Source organism: Manis pentadactyla, chromosome 15 (genome assembly GCF_030020395.1).
Source record: "Manis pentadactyla isolate mManPen7 chromosome 15, mManPen7.hap1, whole genome shotgun sequence".
Taxonomy (NCBI): Eukaryota; Metazoa; Chordata; class Mammalia; order Pholidota; family Manidae; genus Manis; species Manis pentadactyla.
The window spans coordinates 19,096,621-19,119,243 of NC_080033.1; the positions used below are offsets into that span (position 1 = coordinate 19,096,621).

General features: G+C 54.4%; 2 protein-coding genes across 5 annotated transcripts; both read left to right on the forward strand.

The window, feature by feature from the left end:
* The first annotated feature begins 1,353 nt into the window (after positions 1–1,353).
* Positions 1,354–2,881, forward strand: HAMP (hepcidin antimicrobial peptide). Its single transcript, XM_036929108.2, has 3 exons — positions 1,354–1,510; positions 2,524–2,586; positions 2,668–2,881. Exons 1-3 carry the CDS (start codon positions 1,424–1,426, stop codon positions 2,770–2,772), a joined length of 255 nt encoding a protein of 84 aa, XP_036785003.1. The 5' UTR covers positions 1,354–1,423; the 3' UTR covers positions 2,773–2,881.
* Positions 2,882–6,629: 3,748 nt separating this feature from the next.
* MAG (myelin associated glycoprotein) lies at positions 6,630–20,381 on the forward strand. 4 transcript variants are annotated; one of them, XM_036929103.2, is made up of 11 exons: positions 6,630–7,005; positions 9,211–9,279; positions 9,435–9,803; positions 11,207–11,503; positions 11,597–11,854; positions 12,956–13,216; positions 17,255–17,542; positions 17,876–17,972; positions 18,785–18,884; positions 19,130–19,168; positions 19,860–19,982. In XM_036929103.2, the coding sequence occupies exons 2-10, from the start codon at positions 9,234–9,236 to the stop codon at positions 19,154–19,156; spliced, it is 1,743 nt and encodes a 580-aa protein (XP_036784998.1). In that variant the 5' UTR covers positions 6,630–7,005; positions 9,211–9,233; the 3' UTR covers positions 19,157–19,168; positions 19,860–19,982. The 4 variants fall into 4 exon arrangements, with proteins under 4 accessions (XP_036784998.1, XP_036784995.1, XP_036784996.1 ...); XM_036929101.2 differs by lacking the exon at positions 19,130–19,168 and adding an exon at positions 8,658–8,717 and having other exon boundaries at positions 6,943–7,005; positions 19,860–20,381; XM_036929100.2 differs by lacking the exon at positions 19,130–19,168 and having other exon boundaries at positions 6,632–7,005; positions 19,860–20,381.
* Positions 20,382–22,623: the final 2,242 nt, after the last annotated feature.

Here is a 22,623-nt window from a genome sequence, read left to right on the forward strand (position 1 = left end):
CAAGTCGGACTGAACGGCCAAAGGCCTGTCTCGGGAACCAAGGTTTGTGGTTCCTGGGCTGTGCACACCCTAGGATGGTTCCGGTAGTAGAGAGGAATGAGCTGGCCATGGGCAGCCTTGATTCATTTCCCCATCTAGTGGTTTCCTGGGCAACCAGCTCTCCAAATAAAAAGCTCTGGTTTAGTGTTGCCGATGTCTGTGGTGTAAGTACTCCTATCACTGCAGGTTTCAAGGTACCAATATAATGACACTGTGTAGCATCATGACAAGACGTGCATAGTCAGCTCCAATCAGCCAGGTCTAGCACACGGTAGAACCCTCTGGTGTTTTCATGGAAACAGGAAAGCCTAATGGGAAGAGCACAGGCCCCAGAGTTGGGCTTCCCACTGCCCCAGAGTTGGGCTTCCCAGGCTGGAATCCCAGCTCTGCCTCTGGCTGTGCAAGCTTGGCCAGCACCCTAATTGCTGTCTTCAGTTCTTCCTATAAGGTGAAGAAAAGTCTCAGGGCTGGGCATGGTGGGCTGCTAAGAGGGAGCAGGGTCTGGGAAGCCAGGCCCCCAGGGTCAGTAGCTGAGCGGGCAGTGAGGGTTCCTGAGTACGGAGCAGAGCCTGCCGTGGGGCAGGCAGGAGCCGCTTGGAGGACAGGCGACAAGGCTGAGTCAACATAAAAGTGAGTCAGCGCATCTCCGCCATAGATTAACGTGATACAACATATAACTAACGTGATGACATAGAATCATCATGTTAGTTATTAATATTACCACCGTCTTTTATGGTCACAAGTTCCCAAGAACATTTTCCAGATACCAGGGCCACATCTTAAGGTTTTGATACTTTGGAAACAACACCTGCATAGTGGGGGCTTGTGCCAACACAAACCCCAGCATCTGGCTGCCCACATCCCCTGCCAGAACCTATGCTCTTGTGAAACCAAAGCAGTGGGGACTGTGCTGGGCACCCTGGGGACATCCAGTAAGCAGCCCCCATCTTCCCTGTGAATGAGGACATAGGGGGAGAAGTTGGCCTGTGAATGAGAGGTCACTGTGCTCCTGCCCAGCTATCAGCCTGTTCAACCTCAGGGGTAAAAGGGGGGGTTTTCTCTGAGATCAAAAGGGTGATGTCATGTCAGGGACAGTGTTTTCAGGAGGCCGGCTAGGGGTGTGTGTGTCTGTGGCCCTGTCTGCCCCACCCCCTGCACACACCTCTGCTGGCTGAGGGTGACACAACACTGTTCCCTGTCACTCTTTTCCCGCTTATCTCCCGCCTTTTCGGCGCCATCACCTTCTTGGAAATGAGTTAGGACAAAGGGGAGGGGGCTTAGCACCCTTGCCTCCCCCAGCAGGCCCCATAAAAGCAACTGTAACTGGGCCCTAGACACAGAGCGAGTCTTAGCCCAGCAGCAGGACAACCAGCCAGACGGCACAATGGCACTGAGCACGCAGACCCAGGCCACCTGCCTCCTGCTCCTCCTCCTGGCCGGCCTGACCAGTGGCTCAGTCCTCCCACAGCAGGTGAGAGCACACCAGACCTGGGCCCAGCAGGGCAGCCAGGACTGGAGAGCCAGGTGCTGGGAGCACCGCCCCGCTTACCACTGGCAGAATTCAGGGCAGGCAAAGGGGGGACAGGCAGCTGCTCAAAGTGCAGAGATGGGGGTCCTGAGTGGCAGGGACTGGGGGCCCTGAACCAATTCCACAGTTACTTCTTGGGAGCCTACTCTCTGTGAAGTCCTGTTCTAGACAGTGGGTATCAAGCAATGAACAAGGCAGATGTGAGAAGATTTTTCCTTTCATGAAGTTTACATCCTGGTCAGGCAATTAGTTGATGAACAATTAAAATATAAATAAGATAATGTGTTTAGTAAATGCTATTCTCGAATAACATAAAAGATGGTAGGAGAATGACTATGGGACAGGAAGGGGGATGGAGGTGGCAGGACTTTAGACAGAATAAAGGACTGGCACTCAAGCAGGAGGTCTTGTGAGCAAATGAAATTTGTCCTAGGGCTGGGAGGATGAGGGAAGGGGAGAGCCAAAGGCCTGAGCTGAGGGCAAGCATGGTGTAGTCCGGGGTCAGAGGGCTTAGTAACTGAAGGAGATGGCACTTGGAGATGAGATGAGGGGTGGACATGCTACGTCTATAGACGACTTTGTAAATACTCATTTTCCTCCAAGTGCCAGGGGAGCCCTGCAGGCTTTTAAAATGGTGAAAGCCTTGGTCTGATAAGGCGCGGGGAGTGGCTTATAAGGGGCAAGGCTCAGGACACTTGTTATAGGAGGGCGCTGGCATGCAGGCCAGGGAGGGTGATGACCCAAAGAAGAGTAGCGGCTGTGGAGAGAGGAGACAGAGCGGGAATGTTTGGAGGAAGGAGAACTGCCTGAGGGAAGGGGAGAAAAGGCCAGAAAACCAGGCCGCCACTGGCATTCTGGCTGAGCCATGGGACACCAGCCCCGTGGGGAGGAGCTGGCTGGTGGGATGAGTCTGAGAGATCTGTGGGGCCCTGCCATCCTCAATACCATGCTTGCAGACCTCAAGACAGCTTGCAGACCTCCGGACTCAGGACACAGTGGGAGCTGCTACCGGCTTGACGGTGAGGGACCTTGGGACGCCCCTTGGAGCCTCCCACGTGCCCTGTGCCCACAGCCCACTCACTCTCCCTTCTGTCCCACAGCCCGTGCTCCGGAGGCTAAGGAGGCGGGACACCCACTTCCCTATCTGCATGTACTGCTGTGGCTGCTGTATTAAATCAAAGTGTGGGATGTGCTGCCGGACGTAGAGCCTTCCAGCTGTAACCTCCATCCTCCCCTCCCGTATTTATTCCTGCCACCCTCCAGCACTCAATATGAATGATCTTGGAATAAAATGGCTGGTTCTATCTTTTGTTTTCCAAACCAGAGTGTCTGTTGCCCTTTGTCCCCACCCAAGTCCTATGCCAGAGGCTTGTTGGGGCCCCTGTCTTGTAAGGGCCAGTACTCAGTGGGGTGCATAGGGTTGGTGTGTACTGGGGCTGCAAGGAGGCTTGGTGAAGAAAATCTGTTTTCTGTTCTTCCCTTTCTTCCCCACTTCAAACGACCTAGAATTTATGCTGCAACAGCTGGGGCTGAAAGTTAAACAAAGTTTCCTCTCCTTGAAGTCTTCTGGAAATGGGAACACATTCAAATGCTTAGCAAAGTCCTCAAAGTAAGGCTCCAGGACTCCTCCCAGGGCTCCACATGGAGTAAACTAAGATGTTACATGCCTTTTTCAGCCTTGTTCTCTCATGAATGTACAGGAGAGTCTTCTGAGGCTCTGTGAATGTAATGACATCAGTGCTCTGATGGAAATTGTCTGCCCTTGTGCTTTAGACATTTCCCAGTTTCAGTTCTAATACATTAAGCAACGTTAGATATAATCCACTTAAACTAAAACTTTTTGGAGTTCTCAGTAACTTTGCAGATTAGGAAGGGGTCCCGAAACCATTATGTTTGAGACCACTGGCCTTCCAGAAAAGTACAGTAAATGAGTGAGCCTGAGAGATTTGTTTCACTGGGGCATTTAAGGTATATTCTCTCAACAAGGACACACTGCACAGGAGACACACAGGAGAATAGTGGTTACCTCCACAGGGAATTAAGTCCCCTCCCATTCTGCCTGAAAACTGTATCCCTTGCAATTTATCTGATTTCCCCACTTTTGGTAGAAACAGAGATACATTTGACTGTCTTCTTAGCCCATAAGAAAACATCTGTGCTCAGGTGATAATAAAGGACCTCAAAGTACAATAGGAAGTGGGGAGGCCTGGGTCTTGGCTCTGGGAGATGACTTGCCAGGCCCAAAGGCAGGCCAAACATGGCCAGAGCCTCTTTTCAAGAGAAGGTGGCAGTCCTCACTTGTGTGAAATTCCCTGATTTTTAAACTATTGGCAACTGATGAAAGGAATTTGATTTTTTAAGTCAACATCCTGTGGGCCAAACTAAACTCAAGTGGGAGCCAGATCAGTCCTAGACACCACCAGCTTCTGCCTTCTACCCTAGAAACCATGAGAGAGGCTTGTCCTCAGGGAGAGGTTTTCCTGAATGAGACTGGAGGCTGGGGGAGAGGAAGGTGAGGTGGAGAGCTTGGCGTTCTGTTAGCTGTGGATCTTGAAAGCAACTCCTCCCCACTCCGAAACCCCACTCCTCATCTGGAAAAGGAAAGAAGTGTCTCTGTGGTACTCAGTTAATGGCTGTTGAGCTGCTCAGCAACAGATGAGGGTGAAATGGGTTTGGAAATGTCAAATGCCTTGTCATTGTAAAAGGTTAGCATTGTAGTCCCTGAAAAGGGGCATTGGGAGGCCTCTCAGACCTCCTCAATAAATAGCTGGGAGGTGGCCAAGCTAGTTAGGTTCTATGACCCCGAGGGCTCTCCTCTCATCTTAGCGAGTCCTCCAGGTGGTCCTGCAAGGTGGGAGGGAGGCTGTGCTCCAGGACCTCCAGGAGCACCTGGTAAAATGCAGACCACCAGAGTTCCTGATTCAGCAGGTCTGGGCTGGGGCCCTCGAACATTGCATTTCTAACAAGGTCCCAGGCAGTCCTGGTGCTGCTGGCCTGGGGGCCACACTCTGAGGACTACTGGGGTGAAGCTGCCCACTCTGGCCTGGGGGCCACACTCTGAGGACTAGGGTGAAGCTGCCCACTCTGGCTGGGGGAAGCAAGTGCCCCTTTGTTGGATCCAGTGGTACCTCCCACTCGAGGGACCATTAAGCAAGTGGGCCTGGGGGCTTAATTCTGCCCTGGGGTGAGTTTTGCTTGGTCTACAACAGTTTTAGATAAAATTGAGTTAACATCTAAAAATCAAGGTATTTTACATAAAAATAGGAACAGCTACTAAAAATAGCTGTTATGTGTTGAACTGTGTGCCCCCAAAACTTACATGATGAAGTCTAACCCTAGATACCTCAGATTATGATGTGGTTTGGAGATAGGGTCTTTGCAGAGGTAATCGAGCTTAAATGAAGCCCATAGGTGGACTCTAATCCGATAGGACTGGTGTCCTTACAAAAAGGGGAAATTTGGACACAGAGACCCGCATACGGGGGAGTGCCACGTGAGCATGAAGATGGCCATCTGTGAGCCACGGAGAGAGGCTGGAGCAGATCCTTCCCTCAGCATGTGGACTTCAGGCTCCTAGCCTTCAGCGCTGTGAGACAAGAAGCTGCCCGGTTTGTGGTAGTTTGTCACAGGACACCTGCCTTGTCTGGAAGGATCTGGCAGCACCGGTAGCTGGATCTGAGTGTCAGTTCCCTGCTCGGACAGGCACATGCTCTCCAGTGCCCCGGTCCTCCTGCAGTCTGCAGACAAGAGATTTCAGACTTAGTAACTGTTGCCAAATGCACTTGCCAGGGCATCCGTTCCGCAGGGCAGCCTTCAGTTCACACCCAGAGAGACGGACCCCAAGGATTCTTTATTGCTGCTGAAGGTTGTGACATATGAGAACCCCAGGATCTCAGTGTCCTTCCCCAAAGCCCAGGCACCAGGCCCCTCTCTTCTCCAGGACCCAGGCGTTCAAGCCCCACCCCACTCTCAATGGGCCTTTGTCCCTGACTGGGAAGGGCACGGGCAGAGTCTGACATCATGAAGCCTGAGGTGGGGGTGGGACTCCCCCTCCCCCTCCATTCAGCCATCTCTGACTCCTCACTCTGGGTCTGAGGGATTCCCCGCCCCTCACCCCCCCACCTCGCCCGGCCTCTCCCTTGGGAGAAAGGACCCTCCCTCCCTTCCCCCTGCTCTGTCCTGAAGGACGGAAGATACCTCAGTGTAACGGAACAGCTCACGGTCAAACCACTACTACACTTAACCACACCCCTGTCAGCTCCCCCCTCCCCCCCCCCCCCCCGACCTTGCAGGGGTCATAGCCAATGGGAGAGGTTGCTGGCAGGAGGAGCACTATGGAATCTGTCCCCACCCAGCTCAAAGAGTCAGCCCAATCCTTGCTGAGCACCCTCTGTGCACCAGGCAGGGCCCTAAGCGAAACAAGGGTGATCAAGACAGACAGACAGGCAGAAACCCTGCCCTCTGGCAATCTTGTGCTAGTGGGGAAGGAGCTCACTGAGAGTGCAGGTTGGCAAAAGGGCTGAGGACTAGGGAGGGCCAAGGCAGCTCTCTCCATGGAGGTGCTGGGCTTGGGCGAGCAGGGCAGGGCAGACCTCCCAAAGGAGGTGAGTGCCATGCAGACTGTGAGCAGAAAGGATGCGCAGGCTGTAACCTTGGTGCGGTGCGGAGCAGCGCACAGTAGGGGGAGCTTCCTGTGAGGGACAGTGCAAAGCCTCTGTTCAGAAGGAGCCATGGAGTAGCTGAGGAACACATTCATGCACACACTCTGCATTTATGAAGCTTAACTGTGCCAGAAGCTGCTCTACAGGCAGGATAGACTGGGAATAAATAGGCCAGGCCCGTCGTCCTGGAGCTCATGTTCCCAGGGAGGAGACAGTCAATATACAAGGTCACTTCTGAGGACAAGAAGCGCCTAGAAGAAAATAGACCAGGATGTGGGCACCAAATGTGATCCAGGGAAACCACTCTAGAGAGGGGGAAGGTGGCACTGAAGCCCAGGGTGGGAGGTCCTGTCTCTTCCTCCTGCCCACACCAGCCTCTGTGGCCTCTCGTTGCCACCTAGATTCCCTAGAAGCTGAGGACAATGCCTTCTGCTCCTCAGCCCGAGGCTTCCAGAGATTTAGAATGCCCACCGAGGACCCAGAACCAGGGTGCACAGTGATGGAGGACGGGGAACAAGTGAGGCAGCCACCCCCCCAGCCCCTTCAGGAAGGAGCTAGTAGAACCCAAGCATCAGGCTGCCCAGTTAGCGCAATGGTGACAAGGGCCCCTTTGTGCCCCCTCCCCCGAGGGCAGGGAGGAGCTGGGCCCTGGAGGCAGGCGGCCCCTGGCACCCAGGGGGAGGGGAGGGACTGGTAAGTGGGGGCCTAGACCCTGGGAGGCCAGGGGACTGCGAGCGGGGCTGGCGGAGCAGAGGGTGCAGAAGCTAGAGCGTTCAAGTGAGTATTGCAGCTGAGGGGCCAGGCCCGGTGACCAGCGGAGGGCGGTGGCGACAGGATAGGCAGGGCGCCCAAGCACGTGCAAGGCCAGGTGGTCTGGGCCACGGCTGGTCGCTGTGAACTGCCACTAGTTTAGGATGGGGCCGGTTGCTACTTAGGACTGCTTTGGGAAGGGGCTGGGACCTCAGGGTGGAGGTGCTGCAGACACAGCTGCCCTGGGGCTTCCAAGTTTGGGGCAGAGGGCCTGTAAGTGGTCTGGGGCTGGGTGAAGAGCGGAGGGATGCCCAGGTGATCAGACACCTGCATCCTGCATCTGGGTGCGAGGGGGTGGGGGGAGCAGTGGGCTATGAGTGAGCAAGTTCCAGTACCTGGGTGCAGAACAGGTTGTGTGTGTGTGTGTGTGTGTGTCTGTGCTCATGTGAGAGTATGTGTGTGTGTGTGTGTGTGTGTGTGTGTGTGTGTGTGTGTGTGTGTGTGTGTGTGTCTGTATGGGCTCATGTGAGAGTATGCACACCCCTGGGTGAGTCCCCATCTACATCAGTGTTTCTCAACCTTTTTTTCATTACACCCACTAAAGAAAATTTTTAGACCTCTTTTTCTAAGCCCACTCCCTCCATGAAATTTTACTACTCCAGATGTACTCTTACATGTTTAGAGACTGTGGCCCTTTAGAGAGTCACAATCTCTGTAAAAGCTAAGACTTTTCTGACCCACACCAAGACCTTTCTCATCCAGTGCATGGTCTGCATGCTTGTTTCACATGTCTGCCCAGGTCCTGCCACTGGCCCTCACCTGTGTCTATCTCCTGTATCATCCTGCCACAGGTTCAAAGGTGGCATGTTCTATCGGCACAGGGTTCTCTGTGCCCGTCTGTGCGCAGGGCCCTGACCGAGTGTCCCGTGAGTCTCTATGGTGGGAGCCGGCTCCTTCTGGCTGGGTCTAGATCTGTCACATTTCATACCAGCATTTGCATGTGTCTGACTTTGCATGCATCTGTGTCTGTGGGAAGAAGGTGGTGAAGGCCAGGAAAGGCAGCTGCTTGGAAACCCTGGCTCCAACCCTGAGGCGACCCACAGAGCAGCTGGGTGCCAGAGGCTCAACAACTCCTAACCCCTGGTCCTTCCTGGCCCCACTCAGAGCCCAGTCAGGAGTGCCCGACCCTTTCCTCACCACCACCTACCTGAGAAGCTCCCCAGGAAGAGGCACCTTCATCTTGAGGGAACAGGGCTCTTTTGTACCGGCACTGGCCTCTGTTGAGGGTGGGGACAACAGGGACCGTCTGTGGGGTGGGAGAGGGCGGCAGGAATTCACGCGGCATGCTGGGAATGCTGATACTGTGAAACCCAGTCATTGATGGGACTGGGTCCCTGCCTGCCACCCCCAGGCCTCAGCCGTGGGACATCTGCTCCCTCACCCTACTTACCAAACCCCCGCCTCCCCCCCGCCTAGTGGTCTGCCGCTCCCCCATCCTTCCCCACAGTTGTCCATCACAGCTTGGGTGTGAGTGTGACCACAGATTGGCTTGGAGACTGTGTGGGAGGGTCCCAAGCATCTATGGGCAACAAAGACCACATGGGCAGCCTTACAACAGGCCACAACTCATAGGAGAGCGGTAGGCGGGAGCAGGTGCACCTGTCGGACTCTTGTTCCAGGTTAGCTGGCTGACAACTTCAGGTGGGACCTGAAGACATTCCCAACTCAGGGAGACTGAGGTGAGGGCAGGCATCCAACTTCTTCTTCCTGTTGACTTCTCCTCCTTCCAGCTGCTGGTTCAGCCTTGGCTCTCTCCTTACTTTCTGGAAATCTCCAGGGGCACAATGGTGTTGATAATTATCAGCATATCACTAACCATGTAAAGACAGGACAGTTTGGCAGTTAAGTCTGCAGACCTGGAGCCAGACGGATAGGGCTTGAGTCTTACCTCTGCTACTTACCAGCTGTGTGGCCTTGGGCAAGTTACTTAACCTCTCTGGACTTCAGCTATAAAATGAAGATAATAATTCACCTATGTCAAAGAGATCAAATGAATTAATATAGCTAAATAAAGCACTGAGGCCTGGTATATAGTTGATGCCATACAATTATTTGTAATTATAGATATTAAATAGCGGTAGCAGCTAACATCTGAACAGGCCCCTTCCTAAAGCCTTCGTAGCGGCACCCCTTTCACTTCTGGCCTTTAACCCTCTCTTCTCCCCTCTCCAGCTGTGACTCACTTGCTGTACAAAATGATATTCCTCACGGCATTGCCTCTGTTTTGGATTATGATTTCAGGTAAGGGCTCAGGGATCCTGGGCCCTTGGCCTGTGAGTGGGGTGGAGCTGTTTCTGTGGGTCCCTGGATCTCCCAGGAAAGTGGAAGGTGATGGAAGTGGAGGGAGCCCCGGGCTGGGCATGTCCTTCTGCCTCAGTAGTTCTGCTCGCCCGCAGCCTCTCGAGGGGGTCACTGGGGCGCCTGGATGCCCTCCTCCATCGCGGCCTTCGAGGGCACGTGCGTCTCCATCCCCTGCCGCTTCGACTTCCCCGACGAGCTGCGGCCGGCTGTCGTGCATGGTGTCTGGTACTTCAACAGCCCCTATCCGAAAAACTACCCCCCAGTGGTCTTCAAGTCGCGCACCCAGGTGGTCCACGAGAGCTTCCAGGGCCGCAGCCGCCTCCTGGGGGACCTGGGCCTGCGCAACTGCACCCTGCTGCTCAGCAGCCTCAGCCCGGAGCTGGGCGGCAAGTACTACTTCCGCGGGGACCTGGGGGGCTACAACCAGTACACGTTCTCCGAGCACAGCGTCCTGGACATCGTCAGTGAGTACGCCGGAGGCTGTGCGGGCGCAGGGGGGTGGGGGGCGGGGCCAGGGCAGGCCAGGGCGGGGCTGGAACAGGCAGGGGAGGGGCAGGAGCAGGCCAGGGCGGGGCTTGGACGGGCAGGGGGTGGGGCTTGGACAGGCCAAGGTGGGGCTGGGGCGGGGCAGGCCAGAGTGGAGTTGGGGCGGAGCAGGACAGGCAGGGTCGCTCCTGGGCAGGCGTGGGTGCAGCAAGAAGGTACCCACCCCCAGCACCTTTCCAGGGAAGCCTGGGTGGCAGATCCAGGCACTAGTCGGTTTGGCTGGGGATGCAGACCCCAATGCCCCTACATGGACCAGGCAAATGACAGAAACGAGCAAAGCAGGGCCCAAAATAGTCTTGCTGCCCTCAGAGGAAAAGGAGGGCACTTACTCTTCTAGAAACTCTTGGGAGAAAGACAGTAGGGCCCAGGGGTTAGGGTGGAGGCTTCTGAATCCCTACATTAGCTGGGTGATGGTAGGCAAGTCAGTCAGCTTCTCTGTGCTTTGTTTTCCTCTTCTGTAAAATGGGGATAAAAACAGCACTTAGAGCTCAGTGAGTGAGTACTGTCAGTGCTCACAGCAGTGCGGGTGAGATGCAGGGCCATTGCTGTCAGTCTGAGTCTTCAAGAGAAACCAGAATTGTATATTTTTCTGTATAATCTCCTAATTTCTAAACATTGGCTGCTGATTCAGATAGATCATTTAAAAAGAATCTTAAATTTAGGCCAAATAAATTCTGCTCTGGGCCAGATTTGTCAATCAGAGTAGGATCCACTGCTTACTACCTGAGAAGCCCTAGGTGTAGAACCCTTAGATTTGGGCTCCCCATCAGCACTGAGTCTGTGTGAGGAGCCAGATTACAGGCTTGATGCAGAAAGGGACTCCACAGGCACAGCCAGACATGGACACATCTCTAGGACACTACACACACACACACACACACACACAGATGGAGGGTAAAGCATAGCAAACATGGAGAAGGAGAGAGGTCTAAGGAATACAGAGTCCAGTGCACAGATGTTGAAGCCAGAGTGACAGGGTTTGAGGCCCAGTTTTACCCTATAATAACTGTAGCCTCAGTTTCATCATCTGTAAAATGAGCAAAATAATATTGTCCACCTTCTAGCACGGCTGGAAGGACTGACAAATTAAAAACTGTAAAATGCTCAGACCACTATATCATTATTTTCATGATTATTACATATGCACAGGATCTGTGGAGGACTTCTGGGTGAAGGGAAACCAGGAGGAGAAAAGGTTGTAGGGAATTCTGTATCCAAGGATGAGGAGAGGAACAGGTACAAGGAATGGGGTTGGACAAGGTGGGGCTGTTGTGTAGCCTGGTGCTACTCCCTCAACCCTCCTTCTCCCCACTTCGCCTAGACACTCCCAACATTGTGGTCCCCCCGGAGGTGGTGGAAGGCACAGAAGTGGAGGTCAGCTGCATGGTGCCTGACAACTGCCCAGAGCTGCGCCCAGAGCTGAGCTGGCTGGGCCATGACGGGCTGGGGGAGCCGGCTGTGCTAGGTCGGCTGCGCGAGGATGAAGGCACCTGGGTGCAGGTGTCACTGCTACACTTTGTACCCACTAGGGAGGCCAACGGCCACCGGCTGGGCTGCCAGGCTTCCTTCCCCAACACCTCCCTGCTGTTCGAGGGCTACGCCAGCCTAGACGTCAAGTGTGAGCCTTGGGGAGGGCCTGGGGGCGGAGTCAGGGCTGGGGGCGGGGTCTGCGGCCCCTGTCCGCTGACCCCCCTCTGTGTGCTGGCCTCAGACCCCCCGGTGATTGTGGAGATGAACTCCTCCGTGGAGGCCATCGAGGGCTCGCATGTCAGCCTGCTCTGCGGCGCTGACAGCAACCCGCTGCCGCTGCTGACCTGGATGCGAGATGGCACCGTGCTCCAGGAGGCCGTGGCCAAGAGCCTGTTCCTGGAGCTGGAGGAGGTGACCCCTGGGGAGGACGGCGTCTACGCCTGCCTGGCAGAGAACACCTATGGCCAGAACAACCGCACCGTGGGCCTCAGCGTCATGTGTGAGTGACTGCCCTGGGTGCACACGCGCCTAGCATGGGCCCTGCGGGTGGGGAGATGAGGGGAAACGGGCCTCACCCAGGGCGGAGCTGGGCTGGACCAGGCTGGTTAGGGCCATAAACGCTGTTGAGGGGAAGATGGAGAGGAGGGTTGCAGGTCAAGGCGTTCCTTAATTTTTTGCACATCTGGAGAACACTCACTCTGCACCACTCTCATCCCTATGACAAGACCGCAGGACAGATGAGGTCCCTGTCAACCAGGAAAGCCTGTTAAATTCAGATGCCTGTGGGCCTTGGCTTGTATGGGAGTAGATCTGGGCCTGGCTCCTGGAATCCACCCTTCAAAAACAAGCCCTTCTGTAGTTCTAATGGGAGGGATGAGGGGATCCCAAGCCTCACCCAGCCTCTTGTGTGCACTGTGTACATTATGGGGCCACTGGGACAGGGGTCTGGTCAGACAGGGTTCTTAGCTAGGAACCAAAGAGAGGTCATTCATTGATTCACAAATATTTATTGAGGCACAATGCCCAGTGCTGGATATAATAACAATAACAGCCAGAGCCAACATTGACTCAGCAGTTCCTGAATGCTGTCAAGTACACAAATATTCTTCCCCAGACAGCCCCACGGCTGGCTCTTACCCACCTCCTTCTGGAAGCCTTCCCTCGCCATCCTAGTTAAAACTGTGAGAACCATGACTTCCCATCCTCATCTTACCAACTATGTATTTCATTTACTTACATAGTGTGTGCCCACCTGGGCAGGAATCTTCATCTATCTTGCTCACGTTGAAACAGTGTCTGTCACTTAGGAGGTTCTTGGTTGGGGCTATCATCAAGTCCATTTTCCAGATAAGAAAAAGGAGCCCTGGTGAGGTTAACACATGGGTCCACACATAGCTGGGAAGGGGTACAGCTGGGACTCAAATACAAGCATTCTGGCTGCAGAGCCCCTGTTTTTGTAAACATGAGAGCCAGGACTGGGGTTACCTGGGCCATCCTGAGCTAGCGTGTTCAGACTGGGGTATGAGGTCACATCAGGGAGTTAGCTGGCCAAAGAGGCACCCCTGGCTTCTGACCACTGGCTCACTGTTCCGACCCCCAGATGCACCCCGGAAGCCGATGGTGAACGGGACAGTGGTGGCCGTGGAGGGAGAGACGGTCTCCATCTTGTGCTCCACACAGAGCAACCCGGATCCTATTCTCACCATCTTCAAGGAGAAGCAGATTCTGGCCACGGTGATCTATGAGAGCGAGCTGCAGCTGGAGCTGCCTGCCGTCACGCCGGAGGATGACGGAGAATACTGGTGTGTGGCCGAGAACCAGTACGGCCAGCGGGCCACTGCCTTCAACCTGTCCGTGGAGTGTGAGTATCCCTGTCCTCCTCCCACCCCTGCCGGGGCCTCTGTGAATGGTTCAGTGGGGGCACCTGGCTTCCTGGGAGGCACCCACCTACCCAAATCAACGATCAGCTTTGCACCAGCAGATGAGGACGGAGAAGGCAGGGAAGCAGAATCCACAGCATGAAATTAGAAGTCCCACCTCAGAATACTTGTCCACACATCCTAAGATGCATTTTTGATGAAAAAGATTTCTGGATCCTGTGGACGCCACCCCTTTGCACTGAACTAAAACAATAACCATGACATCTAAACCTCGTGGAGCATTGCTATGTACCAGCTACTGCTGGAAGCTCTGTACAGGGACCCACTCATCTCATCCACATGCCATCCCTAGGAGGGAGGTTCTGTTACTGTCCCCTGTTTCCAGAGAAGGAAATTGAGACCCAGAGAGATTATGCTACATACCCAAGGTCACCCAGCTAGAAAATGGTGGGAATTTGACATTCAAATCCAGAAGGTCTGGCTCTACTCTTCTGTACTGCCCAAAGTTGACCTCATCCTATGTCATCACATTAGAAGACATGATAAGCCATTGTATGTGCAAAGAGCTGTATGGCTCGGTGGGAGGTGGAGAAGAGGACCAAGAGGACAGCAAGCTTATTAACAGAGTATAGCCAGAGAGATGAAATGGATGCACATGAAAAGCGAACTGTCCTGGAAATGAAACTCATCCTTCTACTGACAATCAGCACTTCTCCCTCCGGACTTCCTCTTTGTGGACAGCACCACCAACGCCCCCATCCCTGGCCATAATTCAGGGGTGTAGCTCCCAAGTCATAGTTTCGACTCCCTTGTCCAGCAACTCCCACTGAATGTCACCTCCATATTTCCATTTCCCCTGCTTCCTCCTCAGCTCTTGTTTGGCCACTGGCACTAGTCTGCAAACTTCACTGCTCCTGGCCTCAATTACGCCACCTACAAATGTCCCCATCACACATTTGCCACAATCCATGCTCAATACTCTGTATGTGGCAATAATCAGTACACCATAGATTCAGATTACTCCTAGAGTGCCATCTTCCACAGCCAAGCGGTGGCTGTCCACTGCTCTGCTGCCCTTTCACCTCTGGGCATGTTCCCTCATGGTCTGTGCTTGCTGGCAGCATCCCATGGGGTCATGGCATGTGAGTTGTGGGGTACTCACCTTTCTCCATCCTCACCCTCCTGGGCCCAGCTTCCCCCATTCTTGCCCCGTTACATCCCAAGCCAGTGGTTCATAAGTTTAAGAGTCAGAGAACCCTCTGAGAATCTGATGGAAGCCTCTGAACATATACACACCATCTCACACACACTTTCAGTTACAGACCCTCCTGAATAAGAGTGGTAGCAGCAAATGGTCGTTCCAGGCTTGCTCTGGGCCAAGATTACATTATTTTGCTGAGCCCCTGTGGCCACCCCATGAAGCAGGTGTGTGTTGTCATGACCCCCCATCTCACTAAGGAGAAAATGAGTGATCAGAATCCCCCAAGGCCATGCAGCTAGGAAGTTAGTCAGAACCAGGATTCCCCCAGACCCCTGTGTGTCTCAGCTCTTAAACCGCTGGCTGCTTCACCACCCCTGCAGTCCTGGGCACCCAATGATCCATTTAATATGGCTTCTTTTGAAAACAAACGAGCAAACCAGCCAACTTGGAGCATAAAGCCTTCAATTTACTGGAGTTGAGGAACAACCTTGCTGCACCCAAAGCTGCTGAGCACCTCATGCTTCACCAGAGCCTGTGTCCCTGTGCTGGTCCTCTGGGAGTGTGGCCTCAGGCTGCTGGGTGGGGCCATCCCTCAGGCCTCCTCCATCCCAAAGTCCATGTCCCCTAGCACCAGGGGTAAGTGCTCACTGACAATGTTGGGTGCTCCTGGAGCAGGGTTCTCTGTCTCACCTGCTGACCCCAGGGCCCTGCCTGGCACGGGACATGCACAGGCTGCTCACCCTTACTGGGTTTGCAAGGGACTAGTCTGAGCCCTTTGCACATACTGACCTATTTTGGTCTCACAAGAACGTGACTGGGGGAGGGACTGTTCATCCCCGTTTAATACATGGAAGGAAACTGAAGTGTTACTGGTGTCCAGCACCACACAGAGATGATCCCAGCTCTGTCTCCATCTTGCCACATGATCCCAGACAAGTGGCTTTACCTTTGCTGAGCCTTAATTCTCTCCTCTGAAAAATGGGTGTGATAACAGTACCTTTCCCCAAAGATGGCTGTGAAGACAGGAAGTTATGGTGAGTGCCCATAGCACCTGACACGTGCTCTGTCACCCTTAGACATCCTCATAATTTCCCACCCACCTCTCCTTTGGACCCTAGGCTGGATGTCTGCCTTGAGATCCTGATGCCAAGGCTTTGTTCTCACTCCCTCTGCTGGGGTGGCTCTATTTATCTAATCATACCCAGGGTGGGATGGTTAGCCTTTACAACTCACTCGTGGACCTACTGTCAGAGTATCCTCCACCCCTTGCAAGTTAAGGACCATTACCCCTATTTGCACAAATGAGAACTCCATCTTGGAGGCTCAGGGAAGCTGAGTGGCCTGACTAGGGCCACCCAGCCAGTAGATGGCAGAGCTGGGATTTGAGCTAAGCTGTTCCCCCCAAGCTCCCCATTCTTTGTGGGACTGGGGGTGTTGTCTAGTGTCAACCAGGGTTTCATAGGTCTCCCAGGCTGCTTGCAAACCTGCGAAGATATGGAGCACATGCAGGCAGGGTGTCAGGTTTCCACAGCATCTAGAGAGGACCCTGTCACCAGATCACCAGTGCAGCCTTGAGTGAAAGAGGTTTTTAAAAAAATTAATCACTGTCAGTTCATGTTCGTCATTATTAATTTGCTCTGTGGTGTGTAACTCATTAACACTGTAGTAAGCATAGTGTGTGTCTGCCTTAACAGACATGGGATATATAATTTTTAATTTGCCAGACTTTGATACATGTAGGCATTGAGGTTCCAATTGGAATCATCTCTATTGTGAATGCACCTGGTCACAGGATCCATTAGCCCATTATTGTTACCTGCATATTCCTTTTTGCTGGAAATTGAAAATAAGTGGGGTCGGTGGGTCCAGGGCCTTTGCCCATGTGTAAGTGGGTTTTGGTCAGAACTGAGAATCAGAGCTCAGGCTAGAGTGAGCAGAGGGGAGTGCCAGACTCTCAAGGAGGGAAAGAGGACATAGTTTTAAAAAGCAGCATGCATTGTTCTATTCTAATTTCATAGTTAAGAAAATGAAAGGAAAAAACCATGCCAGTACCATTTTTATCATACAAATGACAGCAAAACAAAGCTCAACAAAATGATCCTGGATGGAGGGTAGTATTTGGTGCCAGTGACAATGGGGAGTCCCACGGAGAAGATCAGGGTGCCAGGGGGTATCTGTAGGATGGCCCGAAAGGGGAGCTGGCGGAATTCAACAGTTTGTGCACGAGTCTTCACAGAGCTGTCTTGATGGAAATAAGAGACAAGCTGTGTCACTTTAAATATGGGAAGGGATAGGGGCTGGGGAGCAAACCCAAGCAGGAAAGGAATGAATGATTGGTGAGGCAGGTGCAGTTCACGTGGGGCTGTCAGAGGAGGGGAACGTGTCTGGAGTGAGGGAGTGAGTTCGGCAGGCGTCAGAAGGTGTCGGTCTGAGGGAGAAACCCTGGGGTGGGACAGAGCTGCATGAGCTTGAGAAACAGCAAGGAGGCCATGTGACTGGGAAGAAGTGAGCCAGGGCGAGAGAAGGAGATGAGAGTGTGGCCAGGTCCTGCGCAGCCTTGCCGACCAAGGCGAAGAATCTGGATTTTATTCTAAGTGACACAGGGAACACCTGGAAGAGGTTGAGCGGGGAGCACCATGATCTGCTTTTTTCTACAAAGCGAACAAGTTAAAGCGGGTGCAAGAGATAGTGCAAAGGGGAAAATGCAGCTCATCTCTGAGACAGCTGCCACTCTCGCCCTTGGCCCTCAGCCAAGGAGTCCCCGGAGGACTGGCCTTGGGAAGTCTCAGCCCACTGAGTCTTGGTCTTGCCTCTGCAGTTGCCCCCATAATCCTCTTGGAGTCCCACTGCGCAGCGGCCCGAGACACGGTGCAGTGCCTGTGCGTGGTGAAATCCAGCCCGGAGCCGTCCGTGGCCTTTGAGCTGCCCTCACGCAACGTGACCGTGAATGAGACGGAGCGGGAGTTCGTGTACTCGGAGCGCAGCGGTCTCCTGCTCACCAGCATCCTCACGCTGCGCGGGCAGGCCCAGGTCCCGCCCCGGGTCATCTGCACCGCCCACAACCTCTATGGCTCCAAGAGCCTGGAGCTGCCTTTCCAGGGAGCCCGTGAGTGGTGTGGCCTGGGGCTGGGGCCACGGGGACGGAGGGGCCTCCTTTGGGATCCAGGCTGCCCTCCCCAAAGCTGACCGTCAGCCACCAAGCGTGGGTTAGGCTGCGCGGATTGGTGAAGTGATAAAAATGTTCTTTGCAGTCAGCAAGAAAGGTTGCCCATACTTTGCTGGCTCCTCCCTGGGTCCTCCGGCCACAAAGCCCCAGTGCAAGGAGTTCCAGCTTGTACCTATTTCCCTATCACCCCTGCTCTCGCCTGTCTCCTAAGAACCCAGGTGTCCTTACTACTACCAATAGCCCTGAGGGTATGTGGGTCTTCTCTGCCTTCAGACCGCCTGATGTGGGCCAAGATCGGGCCTGTAGGAGCTGTGGTCGCCTTTGCCATACTAATCGCCATTGTCTGCTACATTACTCAGACCCGCAGAAAGTGAGTGGCCTGCCAGGGCTAGTATGAGGGTGGGGAGTTTTGATGGGCAAGGGGTAGGGCAGGGGCGTGTCTGTTGGAGCTGGGATACGGGCACAGGAGGACAGCCATATGAGTGTGGGAGAGCGGATTCTTCTCTGAGAATGTTCAGCTGGAGAGAGGAGAGAGGGCTCCTGCGACCATGACCCGCTGCCCATCAGGGTGTGCCAGAGCCTGGGCGGAGCACTGTCCACTGATCATTACCTGAGCCCCGCTTACTGTGCTGTGGACTCCTGCCTTTGTGGACTGTCTTGCACACACTCCAGTGTGTCAGAAAAAGTCAGCTACTCCAGACGTGCAGCTACAGTGTCAGTCACAGTTGGTACCAGAAGCCACAGTGGTCACACATGTTTGTGATAAAACACTTCTTGCCAGCCCCAAACCACGCCCACCTGCCACAACTGTGCCAGGAATTTTTCTTCCCTGTGGCACACACACATCAGCTCTCCCGAGAAAGAATTAATCTCCCTGCTCCACATCCTGGCAGCAAGAGGGACAGACAGACCCAGAGCATTTGAGGAACCAGGCTGGGGTCCTGAACAGTGACAGAGACGAGGGGCTGGGAGGCTTAGCCTAGTCACCAAGTGGGGAGGGATGGGCAGTGGCAGACAGGAAGAGCGCAGTCACTCTGAGGAGGCCGTCTGCCCTGTCTTAGAGATGGATGGGAGCAGCTCTAGGGTCCCTTGAGCCAAACTCCTAAGGTAGTCAGGGGCACAGAAAGGGAGGGAGGGGAGAACCCTGGGAGTTCCACTGGGCTGATACATCCTGCCCTACAGAAAGAACGTGACACAGAGCCCCAGCTTCTCGGCGGGGGACAACCCCCCTGTCCTGTTCAGCAGTGACTTCCGCATCTCTGGGGCACCAGAAAAGTATGAGGTGAGTGCCAGAGCCCCACAGGTTGGCTGGAGAACCCATGGAGGGCCAGGAAGGGGCCTGGGAGGCCAGGGGCAGAGGGGAGCCCGGCCCCACAGAAGGGAAAGGAGGACGTGTAGAGGGCTGGCTTAGACCTGGTTGGGAGCAGGGTCCAGGCTGAGGCTATGAAGGGGGCTTTGGGGTTCAGGGCTGAGGGAAGCCCTCACCCTCACCGCCTGGGTCTATGACTGCATTTCCTTCTCCAATAGTCCAGAGAGGTCTCTACCTTGGAATGAGCGCCCCAGGAGGTAGGTTCCGGGGGCCTCAGTGTGCCTGCCTCTGGGCCCTGGCTGGGCCTTGGGGCTGGCGTGCATGTCTGTGCGTCCTGTCAGGCATCCAGGATGGGCCCCAGTGAAGTCTGGCCTTACCCAGCACACCTAGCCTTGTCTATTCTATCCCATCGCTGCTCCCTTCTGTCCGTTTGTGGTCACTGTCCTGTGTTGTGTCCAGAGGCCTGTGGGGCGGGGGGCACAGAGACGGAGAGCTTGGTGGGGAAGCCAAAGCTGCACCTGCAGGACCTCCCAGACTGAGCAGGTGACCACGCCAGACCCAGGCAGAGGGGAAGGGCTCACTGGGCCCTGCATTTAAAAATAAATTGGCAAGGTGGGATCCCAAACAGTTGGTTTCTAATCTGAGAAGGTGGTGTAGGTTGAACTGTGTACCCCCTAAATTCCTATGTTAAAGAAGGCTTCCTGGAGACACTGTACTTGTAGGTGACCCTGAGACTTAGCTGCAAGGGGGTTGTTGTGCATGGGGGATGAGCAGGGCCACAGGCCCAGAGTGGGATCCAGGGACTTCAGGGCTGGAGGTCCCTGAGAAAGGAGGTTCACACAGGGCTTTGGGACTCAGCTCTGGAGCTGTGGGGGTACAAGATCCTCTAGGCTTTGCATCTGGAAAAGGTGCTACAGGAGCCTTCTAATGGGCTGGTTCCCTTCATAGAGCGAGAGGTGCCTGGGAACAGAGAGGAGGCTGCTGGGCCTTCGGGGAGAGCCCCCGGAGCTGGACCTGAGCTATTCTCACTCGGACCTGGGAAAGCGGCCCACCAAGGACAGCTACACCCTGACGGAGGAGCTAGCCGAGTATGCTGAAATCCGTGTCAAGTGAGGGAGCTGGGGGCAGCCCGTGCGGCCACCCCCCTTCAGGACCCTCGCTGGCCCCACTGGCTGGTGACTCCCTTCCTCCCAAATGCAGTGGGGGCTGTGGCAGGCAAGGGATGGGGCAGGTGACAGCGAGGTCCTGGGGGCCTGACCTCCTCCTCCTACTCAGCTGCCCCTGCCTGCCAGCAACCCCCTCCTGCATTGTGGCTCCCCTCTAATCCCCTTTAACCTCATCTGTCTGGAGGGGAGCTCCGTCTGTCCATGTTATTTATTGCTACCCCGTTCCTGGTCTCCTGCCCCCATACCTGGCCCCAGGGTCTGTACAGAGAGACATGAAATAAATGCCCTGAAGCCAAATGCCTGTCTAGATGCTGATGATTCTGACACACTCTGGGGAGCCCGCCATCCCCCTTCTTGCCCTCTGCTGGGCCCTATGTGGGGACAAGGGCTCAGGCAGACTAGCCCGGAGCCTAGGCCAACTGCCCGTAAGCTGCTCCCACTCCAGTCTGGCAGCCGTGGACTGGGTCTGGTCCCTAGCGTGCTGTGTTTGACTCCTGAGTGATTTCACATAACCCACATTCCTGCTTCTGCCACAGTCAGACCGACCAGCAGCACTGGGCTGGCGCTGGCTCATGGCCACGACTCACTGTAGAGATGGTGGCTGCCCCCTTCTGAAGGGGCCAGGCTCCCTATTTGCCACAGTTGCCACCCCTCCCTGTTATTCCACGCCTGGCTGTCTTCACTCACTGACTTTCCCTCCTGCTGCCTGTAGGTAACTGGGTGGTTGTGCGTGGACGGCTCCAGACCTCAGTGGTTCACGAGCTGTGCCAGTTTGACTGCCTTTCCCCGTGATCATGCTGCACTCTGCAGCTTCTGTCTTTCAGATCTCACTCCATTAGATTCAAGAAACATTACTTAGGCACCAGCTGTATATTGAGCCCTTCAGGAAGCTCAGGCTATACTGGGAAGGGGCCTCCAGGAAAACCCTGTGAATATGAGAGCATTAGGTGATTTGCCCAGGGTCCCAGAGCTGGGAAAGGGTGTAGCCAGGCTCTGGACTCAGTTCTTCTTTTGCCACAACACCTGTCAGGAATTTAAAGAGGGCCAGACTCTCTGATATGAACGGTATTAATAACTAACATTTGTTGAGTGTTTAGTACCTGCCGCATGATTCTACCTGATTACGTTATTGTCCATCTAGCTTGCCTAACAGCTAGGAGAGTGGTTCTCAAAGTGGGGTCCTTGCAGCAGCCCCTGGGAGCTGTTAGAAATGCAGATTCTCAGCCCCACCCAGACTGTGGGAATCAGACTCTGGGGTGTGGCTCAACAGTCTGGGTTTTCATGAATTTTCCAGGTGACTGTGCTGTGCTGATGTTTGAGAAGTTGGAGGAGCCGAGGCACGGAAGTTCAATCACTTCCTTGAGTCCCCCAGCTGGTCACTGCGCAGCCCCAGTTGGAGCCTGGAGCCCTGGCTCCAGAGCCCATGCTTTTACCCCTTGGAGAACTGCCATTTTGATGAGAAGCAACGGGTGCTCCCAGGGACTGAGGTGCTGATGGAGTAGTAAGGATGGGGCAGCAGGCTGTGGGCTATGTGGGCGCTGTCCTGAGGAAGGTGATTCTCCCCTGGTTTTCAGCAAAGGCAGAGGATACACCAAAGGCCAAGTCAAGGCTGAGAGGCAGGACTAGCAAACCATGTTGGGAGGGGAGGGGAGGAGGCCTCTGGCTGGAATGGAAAGTCCATGTGCAGGAGCAAGGAAGAGATGTGGGTGGTAGTGGGACCAGGAGCAGCAGGAGGGGACCCAACCCAGAGGCCGCGCAAGCCCTTTCCTCACCCAGCTCCCGCAGTCTTGCAAGAAGGTCATGACATAACCTCACACATGCTCCTAACCGAATTGCGTGATGCCTGTGCCCAGAAGTGCAAGGAGGGCTCTTAGAGTGTAGAATGCGCCCTGGGGCCCCAGGGGTCAGGGGAGAGGTCCCTGTGGAAGGAAAGTCACATGGGACACCCCGTGTGAAGGCCCCAAGTGGGTATGCGTTTGGCACAATTCTGGGATCTGAAAATAAGGCTGGAGAGCGGAGGGAGATGAGGCAGAGAATGGTAGGGGCTTCCCAGAGGCTACAGGGCAACTACCAACCAGACCCTGCACATGTGCAGGGACCTGACCCTGACACACCTGTCCCCTGGCACCTGGACCCACCTGTCCCCTGACAACAGACCCCGGCTCCAGCAGGTCTGGTCTAGTAGGAATGCCCCTAAGGACTTCGCCCCGAGGAACGAGGAGCGGAAAAGTGTCAATAATGAGGGACCGGAGTAACCCTGTATTGCTCAAGGTGCTGAGCAGCATGCTGTCACCAGGCGACCTGAGGAGGGGTGGGGAGTGGCTTTTACATTAACATTACATTTCATTTAGTATTTGTCAGAACAAGAGGAAACCAGCAGACCAAACTGGTGACTGTTTTCAATAAAAGCTTAAGATGAAGCTAGGTAAAAAAAAAAAAAAATCTATTAGGTGAATTGATTTAAAGAATTGTATGAAATAAATATATTTCAGGTGGTTCAGAGACAGGACAAACGTCCTGAAGGTCATAGGCAAACCTGCAGAGCT